Here is a 22,388-nt window from a genome sequence, read left to right as displayed (position 1 = left end):
GTTGAATCATGAGAATACATCAGACAAACCCAAATTTGAGGGACATTCTACAAAGTAACTAACCAGTAGTACCCACTGAAAGTGTCAAGGTCATGAAAGATAATGGGAAAGTGAGGCACTGTCATAAATTGGAGAAGACTAAAGAGTCATGACCGCTAAATATGTTATGTGCTCCTGAACTGGACCCTGAAATAGAGAAAGAGCCCTGTGGAGAAACTGGTGAAATTCTAATAAAGCCTGTAGTTTACAGTGTTTTATCAAGGTTAATTTCCTGGTTTTTATAACTGTGCTATGGTTACATATGATATTAACATTAGGAGAAGCTAGGTGAAGAGTTTACTGGAAAATACTGTACTATTTAGCAACTTTTCTCTAAGATGAAAATTTTTCCACAAGAAAAAGGAAAAAAATCCCCTTAGCTCTCTGCATTACCAGAAACCATGACTTTATCTTGAAGACAGTGCATTCCCCTGAGCTCCCTAAAAGGAGCTGTTTTATTTCTCACACTACACACATTCCTTAGTGCCTAGGGGTGAAACAGACATCTTCTTTGCTCCCCATGCTACTTCCAGACCATTACTTGTCTCCTTATTGCTTGTAAAAAATTGTTCCTGTAGCATTCCTGGCCTCAGTATGTACCATCATCTCCCCTCTTTACTATTGTCATCTTGCAACCCTCTGGTCAACCACCTCTCACTTGTTGAAAGTCTTCCTCCCTGCTTGACTATAATCATCAACATGGATGTGGTCTATCTCCTCCCCACCTTCCAGACCCAGGCTGTTTCCTGATTGCCTCATCTGGAATAGCTCTTCACTTTGCCTGAGCCACACTCCTAGAGTCATACCATAGACTTCACTGTCATTAAGAAATGTCCTCCCTGCAAAATAGAAAATGACAAGTCCTCCTCTTGGACAGAACTTTCTATCATTGCATATTCTTTGCACAAACACCTCACTACAACAATTTTCCATACCATTGTTTCCCTCTCTTTCTCATCATTAGCTCCCACCTTTCTTTACTCACTGTACAGCTTAAATACCATGGTCCATTCTCACAATCTTTCCCTTACAACTGTCTTCAATTCTTTCCCTTCTCTGTCTCCCTTAACCATAGTTTCCTGGAAAAGCTGAAACCAGATAAAAGTCAACCATGTGCCTTCTCTGGGTTTGCACCACGGCAAGTGAATCGAACTTAGGGAAAATAACAGAACACGTGTTTGGGATGGTAGGTATGAAGGAGAATGGAGTAGTGGCATTAATTTTTTTTTCACATGAAATTCATGAACTCCATTGACCCAGTAATTCTACTCCATTTCACTTATGAATTCTACTCAACATCTTATCTGTTCTACCCAACAATTTATTCTCAGCTGACAATATTCTCATTCTTCAGTGAGAACAGAAATATCACACCTTTTATCTCCCTCCAAACCAAGTCTTCAAGTCTCTCTATATATGCACTCAGTCTCTTTAAAAAACATATTAAAAAAAGAGCATTTCCTCACTTATAATAGGGTAAGTGCTCTATTTTTAATCATTAGCTACCCCATTGATTGTATATGCTCAGGAACCTATGCACATGTGTTTTTTTCAAGGACTTTGTTGTTTCTGTCAGTCCCATTCTGCTCATTCTCTCCCACCTCTACTGAATTATTTCTATCAGTATCAGGAGTGCCAGTTTACGAACACTCTTCCTTCTTGACTTGGTTTGCTAAACACACAATACAACATACGGATGATGCATTCTAGAGCTGTACACCTGAAACCTATATAATTTTATTAACCAGTGTCACCCCAGTAAATTTAATAAAAAGTAAACACACACACACACACCTACACACACACACATAACTCTCTCTTGATACCATAGTTCCATCCAGCAACTGGCTCATTTCATTGTTCACCTTCTCAGATTATTCAAAAGAGTGTTGATAAATGCCATCTCTGTTTCCATATCTCCACTTACTACTAAGTCTGTTGCAGTCAGGCTCCATGCCCACCGTTATACCCAAATTATTCCTGACAGGATCATAAATGACTGTTAAAGCCACATCCACTGGTCCTCCTCTCATCTGACCTTTTAGCAACCATGGAGAATTCACTAATCTCTCCTCTTGGAAACACATCTTTCTTCATTTCTATGACACCACATACTGCATTTACTCTACCTTGAAGGTGCTCTTTCCTATCTATCAACACTTCTAATTGATAAAGCTCATCTGTTCTTCATAGGCCTTCTCAAATCTACAACTGTTTATTTTTATTTTTAATATGTTTTATTGATTATGCTATTACAGTTGTCCTATTTTCCCCCATTTATTCCCCTCAGCCCTGCACACCCACTCCCACCAAGTTCACCCCACTTTAGTTCATGTCCATGGATCATACATATAAGTTCTTTGGCTTCTCCATTTCCTATACTATCCTTAACCTCCCCTTGTCTATTTTCTACTTACCATTTATGCTACTTATTCTTTGTACCTTTTCCCCCTCTCTCCCTCTCCCACTCCCCTGTTGATAACCCTCCATGTGATCTCCATTTCTGTGGTTCTGTTCCTGTTCTAGTTGTTGCTTAGTTTGTTTTTGTTTTTAGGTTCAGTTGTTGATAGTTGTGAGTTTGTTGTCATATTACTGTTCATAGTTTTGATCTTCTTTTTCTTAGATAAGTCCCTTTAACATTTCATATACTACAGACTTGGTGATGATGAGCTCCTTTAACTTGACCTTAGCTGGGAAGCATTTTATCTGCCCTTCCATTCTAAATGATAGCTTAGATGGATAGAGTAATCTCGGATGTAGGTCCTTGCCTTTCATGACTTGGAATACTTCTTTCCAGCCCCTTCTTGCCTGTAAGGTTTCTTTTGAGAAATCAGCTGATAGTCTAATGCACAGGTGGCAAACACAAGGCCCAAGGGCCAAATCCAGCCCTCCACCTTCGTTCTACCCGGAGGCAGTGCCAAGCTCATACTTAACAGTTAAGGAGTAGTTACATTTATACAGTCCTAAAATTACATTTGGCCCTTTGAAGGCAACTTCGAGGCTGATGTGGCTCCCAGTGAAAATGAGTTTGACACCCCTGATATAATGGGAACTCCTCTGTAGGTAACTGTCTCCTTTTCTCTTGCTACTTTTAAGATTCTCTCCTTATATTTAATCTTGGGTAATGTAATTATGATGTGCCTTGGTGTGTGCTTCCTTGGGTACAACTTCTTTGGGACTCTCTGAGTTTCCTGGACTTCCTGGAAGTCTATTTCCTTGGCCAGATTAGGGAAGTTCTCCTTCATTATTTGTTCAAATAAGTTTTCAATTTCTTGTTCTTCCTCTTCTCCTTCTGGCACCCCTGTGATTAGGATATTGGAATGTTTAAAGTTGTCTTGGAGGTTCCTAAGCCTCTCCTCATATTTTTGAATTCTTGTTTCTTCATTCTACTGTGATTGAATGTTTATTTCTTCCTTCTGCTTCAAATCATTGATTTGAATCCCACTTTCCTTCCCTACACTGTTGGTTCCCTGTATATTTTTCTTTATTTCACTTTTCATAGCCTTCACTTTTTCCTCTATTTTGCAACAATACTCAACCAATTCTGTGAGCATCCTGATTACCAGTGGTTTGAATTGTGCATCTGATAGGTTGGCTATCTCTTCATCACTTAGTTCTATTTTTGGAGTTTTGATCTGTTCTTTCATTTGGGCCATATTCTTTGTCTTGATGCACCTGTTATGTAGTAAGGGGTGGAGCCTTAGGTATTCACCATTGCCCTGCCATGGCGCCGTTGTGGCGCCGTCTGTGGGGGAGGGGTCAGAGAGGGAACAATGCCATTTGTTCAGCTCTCTGTGGCTTTCAGTCACTTGCCCCACTACCCACATGCAAATTTGGCCCTTCTGGTGCTAATTCCTGGGTGGGTTGTTTTGTAAACATTCTAGGACCCTTTGGGTCTCTTCAATGAACTCTCCTGTGAGGCTGGGAATTTCTCCCACGGCCTCAACCCTCACAGGTTTTTTCAGTCAGAGGTTTTGAAGCTTTATTTCCCCACACTAGAACCCTGGGTTGTGCAGTCTGTCTTGTTCCCCAGTTGTCCCTCCCAGTTTATCCACCCACTCCTCCAGCCGCAGCCTTGCCTGTCCAGGTCCTCCAGCTGCTGATTTGCTTTGAGTCCTCTCTGCCCCTCCTACTGGTCTGGATGAATGTTTCTTAACTCTTTGGTTGTTGGACTTGATACTGTTTGATTTTCTGTCAGTTCTGGTTGTTTTTTGTTTTTAAATTTGTTGTTGTCCTTTTGGTTGTGCGAGGAGGCACAGTGTGTCTACCTATACCTCCATCTTGGCCAGGAGTCTCTTTTTTTAAATAAAATGTTTTTAATTTTTTAATTATAGCTGGCATACAATATTATATTAGTTTCAATGTAATCAACATAGTGATTAGATAATTATATACCTTATGAAGTGATGACCACCATTAAGTGTAGTACCCATCTGGCACCATACATAGTAATTACAATTATTATTGACTACATTTCCTGTACTGAATCTTACATCCCCATGACTATTTTTTAAAAGATTTTATTTATTTTATTTTGAGAGAAAGGGAGGGAGAAAGATGAGAGAGAAACATCAATGTCTGGTTGCCTCTCACGTGTCCCCACCTGGGGACCTGGCTTGAAACCCAGGCATGTGCCCTATTGGGAATCAGACTGGCAACCCTTTGGTTTGTAAGCTGGTGCTCAATCCGCCAAGCCACACTGCCAGGGCCCCATGACTATTTTTATAGCTGGCAATTTGTACTTCTTAGTTCCTTTCACCAATTTTACCCATGCTCCCAATGGCCTCCCACCTGGCAACAATCTGTTTTTTCTATCTATGAATTTGGTTTTTTTTATTGTTGTTCAAGAACAGTTGTCTCAATTTTCCCACCACCACTTTCCTCCTCCCTACCCACCCTCACCTCCCATCCTCAATCCTATCCCCTTTGGTGTTGTCCATGGGTCCTTTATCATGTCCCTTGATGACCCTTCCCCTTCTTCCCCCCATTATCTCCATTCCCCTTCCCCTCTGGTTGCTGTCAATTTGTTCTTTATTTCAGTGTCTCTGGTTATATTTTGCTTGCTTATTTGTTTTGTTGATTAGATTCCACTTATAGGTTCCACTCACCTATAAGTGAGATCATATGGTATTTGTCTTTCACCACCTGGCTTATTTCACTTAGCATAATGCTCTCCAGTTCCATCCATACTGTCACAAAGGGTAGGAGCTCCTTCTTTCTCTCTGCTGAATAGTATTCCATTGTGTAAAAGTATCATAGTTTTTTGATCCATTCATTTACTGGTGGTCACCTAGGTTGCTTCCAGCACTTGGCTATCATAAATTTTGCTGCTATGAACATTGGGGTGCATAGGTTCTTTTGGATTGGTGTTTCAGGATTCTTAAGGTACAATTGCAGCAGTGGGATTTCTGGGTCAAAAGTTAGTTCCATTTTTAGTTTTACAAGGAAAATCTATACTGTTCTCCACGGTGGCTGTACCAGTCTGCATTCACACCAACAATGTACTAGGGTTCTTTTTTCTCCTCAACTTCGCCAGCACTTATTATTTGTTGATTTGTTTGATGGCCATTCTGGCCAGTGTGAAGTGGTATCTCATTGTGGTTTTAATTTGCATCTCTCTGATGGCTAGTGATACTAAGCATCCTTTCATACGTCTCTGGGCCCTCTGTATGTCCTCCTTGGAAAAGTGTCTGTTCAGGTCCTTTGCCCATTTTTTAATTGGATTGTTTGTCTTCCTGGAGTTGTGTGAGTTCTTTATATATTTTGGAGATCAAACCCTTGTCTAAGATATCATTGGCAAATATATTTTCCTGTATGTTTGGTTCCCTTTTCATTTTGCTGATGTTTTCTTGTTTCTGTTTCATTATTTTGTTTTTAGAATCCACATATAAATGAAATAATATATTTATCTTTTTATGTATGACTTATTTCACTTAATACTCATGTTGCCCCAAATGACAAGATTTCATTCTTCTTATGACTGAGTAATATGAGTATTATTCCATAGTGTATAAAATCACATTTTAAGTGATTTTATTCATTTTCATGGTTTTACATTTACATGCTCATAATTTCTAAACTTCTACCTCCCACCTACCTGCTCACCCAAGAACCAAATTCATATGCATAACTGCATCCCCCAGGCATCTCAAACTTACCATGTTAAAAATCATACTTTTCATATTTTTCTTCCCAGACCTTGGTCTTCTTCTAATAGTTCCCATCTCAGCACATGACACCATTATATTGTACATCCCACATCAAGTCAGCAACTTGGGAGTCACCCATGATTCTTCTTCCTCATCATTAAAAATGTCTTAGTGATTTTCCATACAACATACCCACTAGTCTCCCTTATCCATGGGGGAATATGCCAAGATCCCTAGCAGATGTCTGAAACCATGAATAATATCAACCTAACATATACCATGTTTTTTCCTATACATACATAAATTTTAACTTATAAATTAGGCACAGAGAAGATTAACAACAATAACTAATAATGAAATAGAACAATTATAACATATAGTATAATAAAATTTATGTCAATGTGATCTCTCTTGATAACTGGTCTGATAACCTAGAGAGCTGTGTGTAACTAATGGGCAGGTAACAAAAACAGGGTGAATACACTGGGCAAAGGGATGATTCATGTCCAAAGCAGAATGAAGCATGATAGTGTCAGATTTCATCAAATTTTAAATTGGTGCACAATTTAAAACTTGAAAATTGTTTATTTCTGTAATTTTGGACCATGGTTCACCACAGGTATCTGAACCCAATGAAACATAACCACAAATTAGGGGAGACTTCTGTATTACTCTTCTTTGCATTGACATTACCCTAATCTAGACTACCAGCAACTCCTGCCTGGAGTACTGCAGTAATGTTTTTACAAGTACACCTCAGAGGTATTAGGGGTTTCATTCCAGGCCACCACAATAAAGTGAGTCACAGAACTTTTGGGGGTTTTCTAGTGCTTATAAAAGTTATGTTTATACTATACTGTAGTCTAATAAGTGTGTAATAGCATTATGTCTAAAAATATGCATACCTGAATTAAAAATACATTAATCATCACCTAAGCCTTCATAAAGTTGTAACCTTTTTATTGGTGGAAGGTCTTGCTTGGATGTTGATGAAAATGTAATATATATAAAGTACAAAAAAGCAAAGCACAATAAAACAGGTTACTCAAATACTAGCTCCTCCTTTTCCATTTTTGTTTCTTCAAACCTATTCTCAACACAGAAAAACATAGTAGTCACTTCTTTAAAAAATAACAAAAAAGCTTCTAAAGGTCCACCCCTGTGGCTTTAATAAAACCCATGCTCACCCCTGTGCAGTGGACTGAATGTCTGACTCCTGACTCCTGACTATCTTGTCAACTTCATGATTACTCTTTTCTTTTTCCAGTTCAATCCACATACACCAGCTTCTGTTCAGGTTATGAAATACACTGTGTGCTGGGTCCTCAGCCTCGTGCTCTCTCCCCTGGTTCTCAGCATGGATGGTTCCTTCTCATCCTTCTATCTTCTGTTCAAATGCCATTTTCTCAGAGTTAGGACTTCCCTGTGATGGTAAGGAGATTCTCCCTTCTCAGTCCCATTATTCTTTTTTTTTTTTCACATGTGTTAGAAATTTTTTTGAATTTTTATTGTTATTCAGTTACAGTTGTCTGCATTTTCTCCCCATCCCTCCACCCCACCCCAGCCAAACCCACCTCCCTCAGTCCCATTATTCTTGATCACAGATAGAGAACACTATCTCCACCATTGTAGTTCCTCATAGAAATTATTGTAGTCCGTTATGCTACATATTTCTTTGTCATCTTGTTTATTATCTGAATTTCCACATTTGATGATGGAGCCATATTTACTCTATTCACAATATATACCTAGAACCTAGTAAGGTGACATAATGCTTAACGCATGCCAGATGCTCATTGTTGAATAAATGAAACCACATGTTCGAATGCTAAACATTATCAATGTATTATCAATACATTTAATTTCTGACAATGTAAAAATTAGAACTTTTATTTGCATTTCTCTGGTCATTAGTGAGGCTTAATATTTTTACTGATTTATGTTTTTTCTCTCTTAACTGCTTATTCAGGCCCTTTGCCAATTTTTCTAGAGTTCTTTGTGAAACTGAGCCTTTGACAATCACTTTTGAGGCAAATATTTTTCCTATCCTATCATTTACTTGTAACATTGTTCACTGTGACATCTACCAAAAATTTTTTTCTGTAGTCAAATCTCTATTTTTCCTTATGGCTTCTGAGTTATGTATAAGGCTTAGGAAAAAGTTTGTACATGTTCTTCATCACATTTATTATCATTGTGCTGACTAAATACACTTAAATTGTTGGTACTTTTTGAAACTGATTTGAAAAAATACTTTTATCAATAGCTAAAGCCCTGAATACTAAATTCCCATATATTCATGAATCTGTTTGTAGACTCTCATTCAATAGATCTATCTATTTATTAAAATGCCAACATTTTATTATTACTATCCTATCTCTCTCTCTGTCTCTCTGTATTATATATATATAATACATGGTACAACAAGCCTCTCTCATGTTCCTTCAATTTTTCATTTTCAAGTTTGTCTAGTTTTGAATATTTTCTCTTTAAAATTGGATCAAATCCCACAAGAAATCCTATTTTATTTATATATTAACAAGAGGGTAAATATCATCCCTGATTTGATTTTTTCTTTTACAATAAATAGATGGTCTACATTTATTTTCATCTTCTTTTAGGCATTTTACTTTTTATATACATCATCTGTGTATTAGACATATACCCACCTGTCTTAGAATGTGAATGGTTATTGCAAATACAATTTCTCTTTCAATTATATTTCATAATGAATTTTTGATGGCCTGTTTGGAGTTCCTTCATACCTTCTTTCCCTGTGTCCTCCAAGCACTATACTCGATTTCTGACATGAATTATATTGATTAATCTTTTGAACTAGCAACAATTTCTAGCCCCAGCCCATGTGAAACATGGGAAAATAGAGACTCACAAAAGTTAAATAATGTTCTTCAACTAGTAAGGAGAGAGGTTAAAGTTTGACCCCAGACAGCCAGTCTAATCTCAGATCTGCCCTCCCAAGAGGGCAGCATTGATGGTACCAGGTTCCAATGATGAAATAATTAAGTGAAACTACTTTAAAAATAAGACATTAGTCATCTTTTATCTTTTGCCATTTATTCACTACATACTGAGAAAGACAGAAGCTATCCCTAACAGCCAGGCCCCCAGGGCTGGGCTTTGGTATTCTCCTATTGGAAATAATTTTACACAATATCAACATCAAAAGAGGTTGCTCTGTGACTGTGATGGATCATGATAAAAAATAACATTGTTCTATAACATGTCTGAATGAAGAAAAATAATACATGAAACTTTAAAGAAAAATATATAAACCTTTCTTAGCCACAACAGTAACCAAAGACCCCAAAATTCTGGCTTATATGAGTGACAGCTGTGTCTATATTAATTACAAAACTAATCTCACTCTGGTCTTCCTCCTCCCTTTAGGTAAGATTGATTAAAATACTGAAACAGAATTATCCCTGCTTCCTGAGCAAAGCTCTGCTGTTTCAAACCCTCCTCCACCAAATCACCCAACAAAAGGCCAACTCTTCCTATTAGTCATTTCTTATACTTTCTTTCTACAGTGGCCATGACATTTTACTAATAAGGTGGTCCATGGTGTGGCTAAGGCATTTAGAACTTATTTTATGAGCAATGAGAAAGAATCGAGGCTTTTAGAGGAGGGTAGCAACATGACCAAAGCTATGCTTTAGAAAACAAAATCTGACAACACAGTTAAGACAGTCAAGAGAAGAGGTGACTGTTGGCAAAGACAGTTATGAAGCCATTCCAGTTGTTCAGAGGATGACAAGGAGACAGAAGCCATAATGCAAATGGAATGTGAAGGTGGTTGCAGCAGGAATGAAAATGAGTTAACATCCACTAGGACACCTGCAGAAAGAATGGAGAGTGGGTAAAAATTTCGATATGATCTTAACTGTCAACATGATTTAACATTCAGTAGGCAGAGACTCAGATCTGAGTTGTCATAAAATATTCAGTCTTATACTGAGCAAAATAGATACAGGATTTTTGTATCTTTAAGTTCACTTCATTAGCATAAGTTAGAAAGTTATGAAAAGGATGACTTTTGATTCACCTTACTTGGATTATAAAATGTGAGGTTGGATTTAAGCCTACCATATGGGTAAGGGATCAATTCAGCCCTTAAGTGTCTTCCAGAACCTGTGAAGGGCATTAGAAATTTTGTGAACATATTAGAAGACAAACTTGTGGCCTAAGTATGCATATTCAGCATACCTGTCTAGGTCCTCAGCTATAAGCAACTAAAATATATAAAGTTGTGCCTCCTAGGAACTAATCACATTATTATTCAAATGGAAGTAAAGGAGATGCATGGTTCCAGTGGCAGAAATGCAGAAAATTTCCCAACATTATAATCGACAGGCTGAGCATGAAGTGGCACTTGACAATTTAGAAATAGGAATGTCCTGTTTTGAAAAGAGCTCAATCCTAAGAGCTCTTCAAACTGGGGTTTTAAGAACTGAGCCCTGGGGGACTTCCAGTCAAGATAGAGGCTTAAGAAGACACGCTTCACCTCCTTGTACAACCAGGCATGAGAAGGATCACAACTAACCTCAAAAAAAAAAAACCAACAAAAAAAAAACCACTCAGAGCTGCCAGAAAATCAAACTGTATGGAAACCTCACAACAAAGGATTTAAACAAGAAACATTCATCCAGACAAGCAGGAGGTGCAGAGATAGGAAGCCAGGGTGGAGAAGACATGGTGTAGTGGCAGCAAGGCAGTGACAGTGAGGCTGTCGGTGGAATGGGGTGGTCCCACATTCACATGTGGTGGATAAAAATGGGAGAGATACCTTGGGAGTGAGCGATCCAAGCCCCAGACCAGACCACAAGGCCCAAGGTTCCAGTGCCAAGAAATAAAGCCTCATTAACTTCTGGCTGTAAAAACCCATGGGGGTTGGGATGGCAGAAGAAACTGCCAGTCTCTCGGGAGTGGCTACTTAAAGGGCCCACATGATCCTAGAACAAATGCAAACCCACCCACTCTGGGAACCACCACTGGGGCAGCAACTAGAGGGGCGCTATTTGCATATGGTAAGGGAATGAAGTGACTGGAAATGGGATGAGTACCAAGCAAGCTTCAGTGGCATTGTCCCCTCTCTAACCCCTTCCCCACATACAGAGCCACAAAGTAGTGAAGCAGGTTTCCCCACTCTAGCAAACACCTAAAGTTCTGCCCCATACAACTGAATAGTTGCGCTAAGACAGGGAGTCAAAGCAGCTCCACCTAATACACAGAAGCAAACACAGGAAGGCTGCCAAATCGAGAAGAAGAAATATGGCTCAAATGAAAGAACAACAAAACTCCAGAAAAAAGACTAAGCAAAACAGAGATAGCCAACCTATCAGATGCAGAGTTCAAAACACTGGTGATAAGGATGCACAGAGAACTCATTGAATAAGGCAAATGCATAAGGGAAGAAATGAAGGCCACACTAAGTAAAATAAAGAAAAATCTACAGGGAACCAACAGTGAAGAGAAGGAAGCAAGGGCTCAAATCAATGATTTGGAATATAAAGAAGAAATAAACAATCAACCAGAACAGAATATAGAAACAGAAATTTAAAAAAATTAGGAGAGAATAAGAAGACTCTGGGACATCCCCAATAGTGCCAATACCAAATCATAGGAGTGCCAGAAAGCGAAGAGGAAGAGCAAGAAATTGAAAATTTATCTAAAAAAATAATAAAAGAAAACTTCCCCAACCTGGCGACAGAAATAGAATACAAGTCCAGGAAGCACAGAGAGTCCCAAGAAGTTGGACCCAAAGAGGTTCACACCAAGACGCATCATAATTAAAATGCCAACATTTAAAGATAAAGAGAGAACTTTAAAAGCAGGAAGAGAAAAGCAGAGAGTTACCTACAAAGGAGTCCCCATAAGACTGTCATAAGACTCTCAAAAGAAACTTTGCAGGTAAGAAGGGGCTGGAAAGAAGTATTCAAAGTCATGAAAAGCAAGGACCTACATCCAAGATTACTCTATCCAGCAGAGCTATCATTTAGAATGGAAGGGCAGATAAAGCACTTCCCAGATAAGTTAAAGGAATTCATCATTACAAAGCCCTTATTATATGAAATGTTAAAGAGACTCATCTAAGAAAAAGAAGAAGATCAAAACTATGAACAGTATAATGTCAACAAACTCACAACTATCCACAACTGAAACTTAAAACAACAACAACAAAAGTAAGCAAACAACTAGAACAGTAACAGAATCACAGAAATGGAGATCACTCACATGGAGGGTTATCCAAGGGAGGGGGAAGGGGGAGAAAGGGAGAAAAGGTACAGGGAATAGAAGCATATTGATAGGTACAAAATAGACAGGAGGAGGTTAAGAGTAGTATAGGAAATGGAGAAGCCAAAGAATTTATATGTATGACCTATGGACATGAACTAAGGGAGTGAGTGTAGGGCAGAGGGAAATAAAGGGGAGACAAAAAAGGGGCAACTATAATAGCATAATCAATAAAATATACTTTAAAATGGTTATTAAATATGAATGAACATTTTAAATCTTTGAAAGCTACCCAATTCTCTTCTCTTCAGCAAATCCTTAAGAAAACATTGTTTTTCCTGACACCCACACACAAAATGCATCTGACTACCTGCCCCCATGCATCGTACCCAAGCCCCACCCTGCCCTGTATTGGTTAAATAGGCTCAAAATTTAAACCTGTCTCTATATCCATCAAAAGAGAACAAAATGATTAGAAATATGACTATAGCCCTCAAAATAAATTATCATTTAAAATTTTAAATGCTGAGATTTTACTCAATGTTTTAAATAACATAAATCACAACATCCTGTCTTTGATATTAAAAAACAATACAAAAGATTTATTATCTGTTATTTCAAACCTTTATATCTACCAGTAATATTAATAGACAATGCCATTCTGAAAAGTATCACATTTGACTTTTTGTAAGTAGGAGAAACTTACAGAGAGTAAAAATAACAGTGAAAACTACACCAAGGTTAGATGTCTATTTCTACCTTTCCCTTTAATGCTCAAGAATCCTAGAACAAACACTGAATTGTGAAATTTGAGTCTGTCCCCAGCCAGAGTAGCAGACTTAATGCACCATTAATCCGGTCTGCTCTCATCTGCCAATTGAAATAGTCAGTCACTCAAATTTTAAGGAAAAGACAGTACTGCAGAAGTGTATTCCAGAGGTCTTCTCATAAAAACCATCCTGGCTGCTCCATCTGCACATGCAATCTGCTGGGGTATTTTCAGCCAGCTTGCCTGGGCAGATTACTGCGTACAATTAGAAAACAACCTCACAGGCATTCAATAAACTGCCTTCATTATTACACTCAGGAGAGTCCCTTTGGATGTCAATAAAAGCCTAGTTTTCTGCCTGTTAGCCAAATAATTGACAACACTAAAAATAATCAGAAGCAAATGAACGAAGTCAGGAGCGGGGTGCTAAGAGAGAGCACATTAAGATTCTCATGGTGGTGCCCCAGGATGCTACTATGAGCATTTTCTCTAGCAGCTTGGATTTACAGTCTGCTCAAGTCCATGGTTACCCTTCTCTACAAAAAGGGAAAAAAAACTTTCCTGGTCTGCTATTTGAACCACATGTCACAGCATGCTGAAACTGGCAAGGACATGAGGTATTGACTAGTTTAAAACTTTTTCTTACTTGTGTCTCTATTTTGTGTTTTTCGGTTTGACTGCCTTGGGAGAATCTAATTTGGGGGTGTGGGGAGAGAGATGGAAACCAGCCTGTTTAGTCTGGTGAAATCTTTGTGCTATTAAAATCTAACAGCTTTCCTAGACAATTTTTGCCTCATCAACTCACTCTAAGAAGGTATGACCAAGGATTATAATCAAGGATTCATCTTTTTGAAGAAGTCCCTTTCATATTTCATATATAATGGCCATTCATTTCATGAACTATTGGTCTTTTAATTTCAAAAGTAGTTCAAAAAATAAACTTTTAAAAAACTCATAATATTTCTTGTATTTTTCAATAGGCTTTAAAAATCAATTTCAAATGCTTCTCATTTTTAGCCAACTTCTCTCTTTCCTGGTTAACTGGAACTTTCAGGATAAGCAGAAGAAAGATCAAGAGTGAAATGTGCGTGTAATTGGATTCAGCTCCACTGAAAGTTGTGAAGTAGCTGAGATTAAAACATTTTTTTTCACAGAAAAAAAATAAGATTGATCTCTAGCATTTAGTAAAACACAAATTCAAGAAGCTGGAAGAATATGAAAGAGAGGAGGTTGAATGGCACAGTCTGCATGTCTTTTAAAGTTCTCTCTCATCCTTGACCTTGTCATGTTTAAAACTCCAGAAAATGGACTCATTCAACTTCCCATGTCCTGTACCTAAAAGCCCCCTTTTTACAGTGTAAAACTAGGATGCCACAGGATAAATACATTTGTTATTCTTTTATCTCTAGGCTACAATTGCCTCATGGTAGTTCCTTATCTCTTTCACCTGCTCTGGTTGGCCTAGAATTAAACTCTCATCCATTCTCTATGCATGAATGGGGCTCAGTGATACAGTAACACCCTTAATTTTATTACCTCTCTCCTGCCATCTCTGTAAGGGAGAGAATTTCTGGTGTTCAGCTTCCCATCACTCCCTGAACAATTACACCCCTCCCCATGCCTGCCTTAGAAGAGGAGTAGGGAAAGACAGGCTATGGATGTTATGATTCAAATAAGAGTAATGTTTCTTTTAACTTAGAGAGGAGAATGTCACCCAACCCCCTTTCATCCAACCCCATATCATCTCCCACTCATTTTCTAGTCTGGGTAGCAGAGGCCAAGTACCTACTTGCTTAGGGGAAAAGTGAAGAGCTGAGAAACTTCTTTTCCAATTCCTACTTCTGATTGTTAAAGCAAGAAAGAGCTACTTACAATAGAGGCAGGATAATTTCAGTGGAATCAGAGAACCAGAACACTCTGTACTTACAGGAGGAGCATGATTTAGGGTGTCATATATGCTCATCCCTTAAATTCTGCACAGGAGGTACAATGATGGGAAGAGAAAAGAGGTGGGAGGCAGAGAACAATCCACATGAAAGTGGAAGGTCAATGACTAGGTCTCATGGGCCAGAAATCTCATACAATCCTGGCAAAATGAAAGTTGTCTGATCCATTCAACAAGGACCTCTATTAAAAGTTTAGTTTCAAGTCCCTATAATATTCAGGCACCTTTGTGCCCTTTACAGATGATATCTGACTTAATCCTTACAAATTGACTGTGGGGAAGATTATTACCCCTATTTTTTTAAGAAAATTGAAGTTCAAAGAGGTTTAGTAGTTTGTCCAGGGTCACATCTAGGAACTGAGAGAAGACTTTGAACCCAGATCTACTTGGTTTTAATTCTACTCCTTTTGGAATTAACCTCAGGCCACAAATATGGTCCATTGGTTTTGACTATACTTTTAAGCAATGTGCAGATAATCTAACTACATAGAGTTAGCAAGCCAGCTTATCTTTAAAGTCTGTGTAACAGAGTACATTATCTAATTACAAAGCACAGAGTAGTTGTGCTATATATGTTAACTGCTGTAATTCACAAATCACACTGGACAAAAGTACCTTGGTGTATGATCACCAATTGGCAGTTTTGCCAAAAATTGCTAAAAAGTTTCTCAATTGTTGTCTACAAAAATACATGTGTGGAATAGTCCTCAATCCATTAGGTTAACTTCTAGTTAGTTTAGATTCTTCATGGGTGCTTTTTTCAAACACCCTCTTCCTTATGTCAGTATTTTGGAAGTCAGTATAATCAGAAGTACCCTAAATCACCAAAGAATCAAGTCTTTGAAGTGATTTATAATGAATAATTTCTCAAGTTCAGCAGTATTATTTCTAATCAATTGACTAAAAAAGACTTTGGTGAATATAGATGTTTCTAACCTTAGAATCTCACTTACAGAATGAAGGAGTTCAATTACATAATTAATATAACAGCCAATTATCCAATATTGGCAGACTGGAAAAGTTAGCATCACCTAGAATTAAAAAGCAGAATGAATAATATGCCTATAAAGGTACAAAGTCCTGAAAACATAAACTTACTATTGCTGATGCTCTCTAAATGCTTGTCTTCGGAGATTTTCTTGGTGTCTTTTTTTCTCCTCTAGTTTTTCACTCTGAAATTTCAAATATAAAATTGTAATTTATTAGGGAAACAAATGAATCATGATGTTAAAGTTTCCTGAAAGCTGAAACCCTTAGGCTTAAGTGGCCTCAATGGCCCAATGTGGTACCTACCAGGGATTCCAAGGCAATATCCTGCTCACAGCCCCCGGGCACTACACTGAAACCCAGGAACCCCAAATTATTTTATTGGATCCCTGCTTTCAACTTGTTCAGTATAATCTCAGAATTCACATTTCACATTTTTATTCCTTAGTTCAAACAACAGCAACATTTATATTTTAAGCAGGGTTTTCAAAATGTTCTTAGGGACCCCTCTCCCCACTGAATAAAAATAAATTAATTAATTAAAAAAATAAAATCATATTAAAAGCTAAAAAAATGTTCTTAGGGAAACAAGAAATTTCTACACCGAGTATGTTAAAATTATAATAAATGGTTAAATAGTTTATACAATATTTATATATACTAACGCATTCAGGAAAAGACTTTCAATAAACCAACCCAACTCCCTTCTGACTTAGAATCAAACACTTAAAGCTGTTGAGAGGCTGAACAGCATACTGTCATTAAAAAGCCATCCACTTAAATAGAAAAGAGGTCTTTTTTTTTATAATAAGTTGTTTATTAGAGAAAAAACCTTCCTATTTAACATTACTGTCACCATGGCTCTGGCATATTTTAATCCAACTTAATAACTCAGAAGAGTTGCTTTTTATTCACTACGACACAACTGTCATGTTTTAAAAACTTGCCTAAGAAAAACAAGTAAAATTCCTGGACAACAAAGTTAATGAGTACTTGAAACATGTTCTACAGCACAGGAGAGACTTGAAGTTTTAAATGAATCCAAGGAGGACATGAGCGGCTGGGTTTGCTTTAAGAAGAAGAACCAGATTTGCCCAGCACAAAGAACTGTGAAAAGGAACTCACGGAAACCATCACTTCCAAACCCTGACGTAAGTTTGGCTTCACCTTTCAAAGAGAGGCAGAAATTATTCATATTTTTCATTTTCATAAAACTCTTCATTCACACAGAACTATTTAGTAGTCCAGTTTTGAAAGGCAAAGTAGATGATTTCAGTTTCAGAAAATACAAGGGAAATTTACTACAACCAACATGAATCAATTCCAATACAATTGGATTATTAATGAACCACAGTTCTAGGAAGCAAACTAATAGAGAATTTTAAACCCAAATAAATGTGATTCTAATCTAGAAAAAAACCCTGATTCATGAAACCAAAAGTGATCAATTGTGATGAGCTCCCTATATCTGTGAGGGCAAAAATAATGTTAAGACACAGCCAGCAGGCAGTCGGTATTGCTTAAACCAGTATTAGTAATGCCACTTTGAGAATGATGAGGCAAAAAGACACAGAAGCACCTAGAGACCAAGGTTGGGTTCCTTTAGCAAGGCCAGAAATTAAAAAGTGGTTTTAATCTCTTCACTAATAGAGTATCATTGAATTCATCTCATGAAAACAGTAGCTAAATTTCATCCACCAAAGGTCTGTTTATTCCTCAGAAGTTTATGGAGAAGTATTTTGCAACACTGGAGTATTTGAAAAATTGTATCTAATACCTACCAATGTATATGTACCCAAATACTTGGATCTCAGACTCTACCTCTTTCCACTTAACAGTCAGTTAAGGTGTCACCCAAACAACTTGCACATACATATACAAATGCAGAATTTAAAACATTTAATAACATGAGATCCAGGAGAAAAGTTTATAGAATCAGCTTTAGGTTCACTATCACTGAAAGGGTGACCTTAAGTCATGTAATATCACTGAATCTCAACAAACATTTATGAAATACCCATTATATTCTTGTACTGTGTTAGAAATTGGGAATGCAGATGTGAACAGAACAGTGCCTACTCTGGAAAACAGAAGCTAGCTAGGACATAGACAAGAAAGCAATGATAGCAGTATATAAAATATGTTAGAAGATAGAGGTTTGCAAGTGGTGCAATATGAACACAGAACATGCATGGAAGTGGTTTGTCAGGAAATGCTCTCAATGGTTCCACAAATGTTCATTTAGTGCCACAAATGGGGCAGACCCCATCCTTGGCAAGGGAACCAAGGGGCTGAATGACCCTTGGGATGTGCTTTCTAACCTCAGGTTCAGGGATGAGCTGTATGTTAGGAGCATGCTCGTTTTTACCAAAAGCGGACTCATAGCTTTCTCCAGATTCCCAAAGGGACTGATGATCAGACAAGAGGATGAGAACCATAGGTCTAATGAGAGGTAGAAATCCTACATAGAGACCAAACTTAAACAAGCAATAGCTTTCCAGGAGGAGAAGGGGATGATGGGAGTAGGGCCGCTGTATTCCATTGTATAGGTTACTCACTGCCTAAGGGGGCCAAGCAGAGAGGATATGAAAGACTGAAAAATAGTAAGCTTTCAGGGCACCAAGCCTTGTATCCCAGAATGGGATGCTTCAACACAGCAGAGGTGTCTTCTATTTCTCACAAAGGTATCATCTATCACCAATCCGCATACCCACAGAACTGATTGCCTGGGTGGAAAATCATTTCTAATTTGCACGAAGGCAGTGATGGGCTAGCAGTGGCCCTGGATAGAAAAGGGGCATTCCCACAGCTTACAGTATTTTCAATGTACGAAGGCCTGAGAGAATATTCCAGTTCAGTGATTTGCAAGAAGCTCCTGGATTAATTCAAATGGGTTTGTACTGAGATGGGTGGAAGATAATGTTGAGGAAGTAAAAAGGGGCAATTATAAAGGAATTTTCATGCCAAATAAAAAGAGTCTGGACCTCATTAAAGTCAATGATAAGCCATTATGTTATTTTAAGCATGAAAGTAAACAACTCACTCTGAAAGCATCACAGAGGATGGACCACAAATCTAAAAACCAATGGAGTGATTCCCACAGTAATCTATAAATTATGAGTCCCAGATTAAGGCAGCAGGGACAAAGAAGAAAAGACAGAGAACAAACTTTAGAAAAATGTAGGGGACAGAAATATTATAACAGGAGGGAAAATGAAATAACAGAAGGTATAACTACATTGATATAGGACAAGTAAGGAAAGAAGAGAGAGTGCAGGATGAATGTCATTTAAGAGCATCAGAATGAATATATGAGGTCAGTTTTGCACCTATTGGATTTGAGATATACTTGTGGAACATCTAGAGCAGGGGTGTCAAACTCATTTCACTGGGGGCCACGTCAGCCTCACAGTTGCCTTCAGAGAGCAGAATGTAAGTTTAGGACTGTATAAATGTAACTACTCCTTAACAGTTAAGTGAGAGCTTGGTGCTGCTGCTGGATAGAAACAAGGTGCCAGGCCAGATAAACAAGGTAGAGGGCCAGATTTGGGCCGTAGGCCTTGTGTTTGCCACCTGTGATCTAGAGAGAAATATCAAGCATACAGTAAAATATCTGCCCCTGGGATTTATGAATATGGTCTGGCCTAATGATATGGATTTCAGAAATCATGAGCACACACAATAACTAAGTCCTTAAATGTGGAAATATGGGGGCTTTCACTTAAGAATAGGGCAGTATAGGCACAGGGATATTAGAGAAGACCAAAGGATGGGACCTGATAGAACATCAATAGTAGAAACACAAGAAAAAGGACCCAGAAGCATTCTTGAGGGGTGGAATTTAAAGGGCAGAGTTTTTGATTGTTACAATATTACAAAGAGTTTCAATAAGTTAGGAATTAAAGAGTCTCCATTAAGTTTTTGGATTAAGAGCATCATTCATGATTTTGGCTAGATCAGCACGAGTGAAGTATTAGAGACAGAAGGCAAATTCAGCCCACCAAGGAAGAAGTACATAAAGGCAAGCACTCAAAGAAGGTAAGTTAGTTACCAAGCCAGCCAAGCTCACCTGAGGAACATTTGCTGCAACAGAGATCCTGTGTTAAGGTGATTGTTAGAGCCAGCGCATAGATGGGCATGTGGAAACCACATGTGGCAGAGGACCTTTCAGAAGTTGAGTGATGATGTTTGGGGTGGAGGAGTTGAAAGCAAACAAGAAAGATCCAATAGGGTGGAAGGGTAAGTGGCAGGAACAATACTGGAAGGTCTGCGTTCACCTCTCTTATTCAGTATAGTACTGGAAGTCCTACCCACAGCAATCAGACAAGAAGGAGAAATAAAAGCCATACAAATTGGAAAGGAAGAAGTAAAACTCATTATTTGCAGGTGACATGGTAATGTACATAGAGACCCCAAAGATTGCACCTAGAAATGACTCGAACTGATAAGTGAATTCAGCAAAGTAGCAGGATACAAAATTAATATCTAGAAATCAATTGCATTTGTATATACCAATAACAAACTAACAGAAAGGGAAATTAAGAAAACAATCCCATTCACAATTTTTATAAAAAGAATAAAATACCTAGAAATGAACCTAACCAAGGATGTAAAAGACCTGTACACAGAAAATTGTAAGACACTGAAGAAAGAAATTGAAAAAGATACAAATAAGTGGAAGCACATACCATGTTCATGGATAGGAAGATTTGACATTATTAAAATGTCCATTCCACCCAAACAATCTATAGATTCAATTCAATTCCTATCAAGATTCAACATCCCTGGCTTGTGTGGCTCAGTGGATTGAGTGCCAGCCTGCAAACCAAAGGGTCCCCAGCTCAATTCCCAGTCAGGGCACATGTCTGGGTTGCAGGGAAGGTCCCCAGTAGGGGGCATGAGAGAAGCAACCATACATTGATGTTTCCCTCTCTTTCTCCCTCCCTTTCCCTCTGTCTAAAAATAATAAAAACCTTAAAAAAAAAGATTCCAGTGACATATTTCACAGAACTAGAACAAATATTTCAGAACTTTCTGTGGAACCACAAAAGACCCACATAAGAACAGTAATCCTGAAAAATAACAAAGTTGAAGGAATCACTATGCCTAATATCAAACTACACTATAAGACCATAATAATCAAAACAGCATGGTACTAGCATAAAAACAGACACATAGATCAATGGGATGGAATAGAGAGCCCAGATATAAACCCACACCTCTATAGTCAATTAGTATTGGACAGAGGAAGCAAGTACATACAATGGGTTAAAGATAGTTTATTCAATAAATGGTATTGGGAAAATTGGACAGATAGATGCAGAAAAATGAAACTAGACCACCTTCTTACACAACACACAAGATTAAATTCAAAATGGATCAAAATGGTCTAAATTTTAGACCCAAAACCATAAAAATCCTAGAAGAAAACACAGACAGCAAAATCTCGGACATTACTCATAGCAATATTTTATCAGATGTATCCCCCCAGGTAAGGGAAACAAAAGGAAAAAATAAATACATGGGACTACTTCAAACTAAAAAGTTTTTGCACAGCAAAGGAAATCATCAACGAAATAAAAAGACAACCCATAGAATGGGAGAACATATTTACCAATACATCTGATAAGGGGTTAATACCCAAAATTTATAAAGGACTTACAAAGCTCAACACCAAAAAAACAGACAACCCAAATGAAAAAATAGGCAAAGGACCTGAATAGACACTTCTCCTGAGAGGACATATAGATGACCAATAGACATATGAAAAGATGTTCAACATCACTAAACATCAGAGAAATGCAAATGAAAACCACAGTGAGATATCATCTCACACCTGTCAGAATGGCTATCCTCAATAAATCAACAAACAACAAGTGCTGGTGAGGATGTGGAGAAAACAGAACTCTCTTGCACTGTTGGTGGGAATGCAGACTAGTACAGTCACTGTGGAAAGCAGTATGGAGGTACCTCAAAAAAAGTAAAAGTGGATGTGCCTTTTGACCCAGTGATCCCACTCCTGGTAATATATCTGAAGGAACCCAAAACAGTAAATCAAAGGACATAAGCACCCAGTGCTGCATTTGGAGCATTATTTACAATCACCAAGATATGGAAGCAGCCCAAGTGTCCATCAGTAAATGAGTGGACAAAACAACTGTGGGACATTTACACAATAGAATACCACTTAGCCATAAAAAAGAAGAAAATTATACCCTTTGTGACAGTATGGATGGACCTGGAGAAC

General features: G+C 38.0%; 1 protein-coding gene across 1 annotated transcript in view; it reads right to left on the bottom strand.

The window, feature by feature from the left end:
- The window catches only part of EPSTI1 (epithelial stromal interaction 1), a 138,992-nt gene that overhangs the window by 78,228 nt on the left and 38,376 nt on the right, over window positions 1–22,388 (bottom strand). The window contains exon 6 of the mRNA XM_024567395.3: window positions 16,253–16,326. Coding sequence (XP_024423163.2) covers window positions 16,253–16,326 — 74 coding nt within the window. The remainder of the gene's footprint in view (window positions 1–16,252; window positions 16,327–22,388) is intronic.

The sequence above is a fragment of the Desmodus rotundus genome, chromosome 13, assembly GCF_022682495.2.
Source record: "Desmodus rotundus isolate HL8 chromosome 13, HLdesRot8A.1, whole genome shotgun sequence".
Taxonomy (NCBI): domain Eukaryota; kingdom Metazoa; phylum Chordata; class Mammalia; order Chiroptera; family Phyllostomidae; genus Desmodus; species Desmodus rotundus.
Note: the sequence above shows the minus strand (reverse complement) of the source record. Positions and strands in the feature narration are given on the sequence as shown.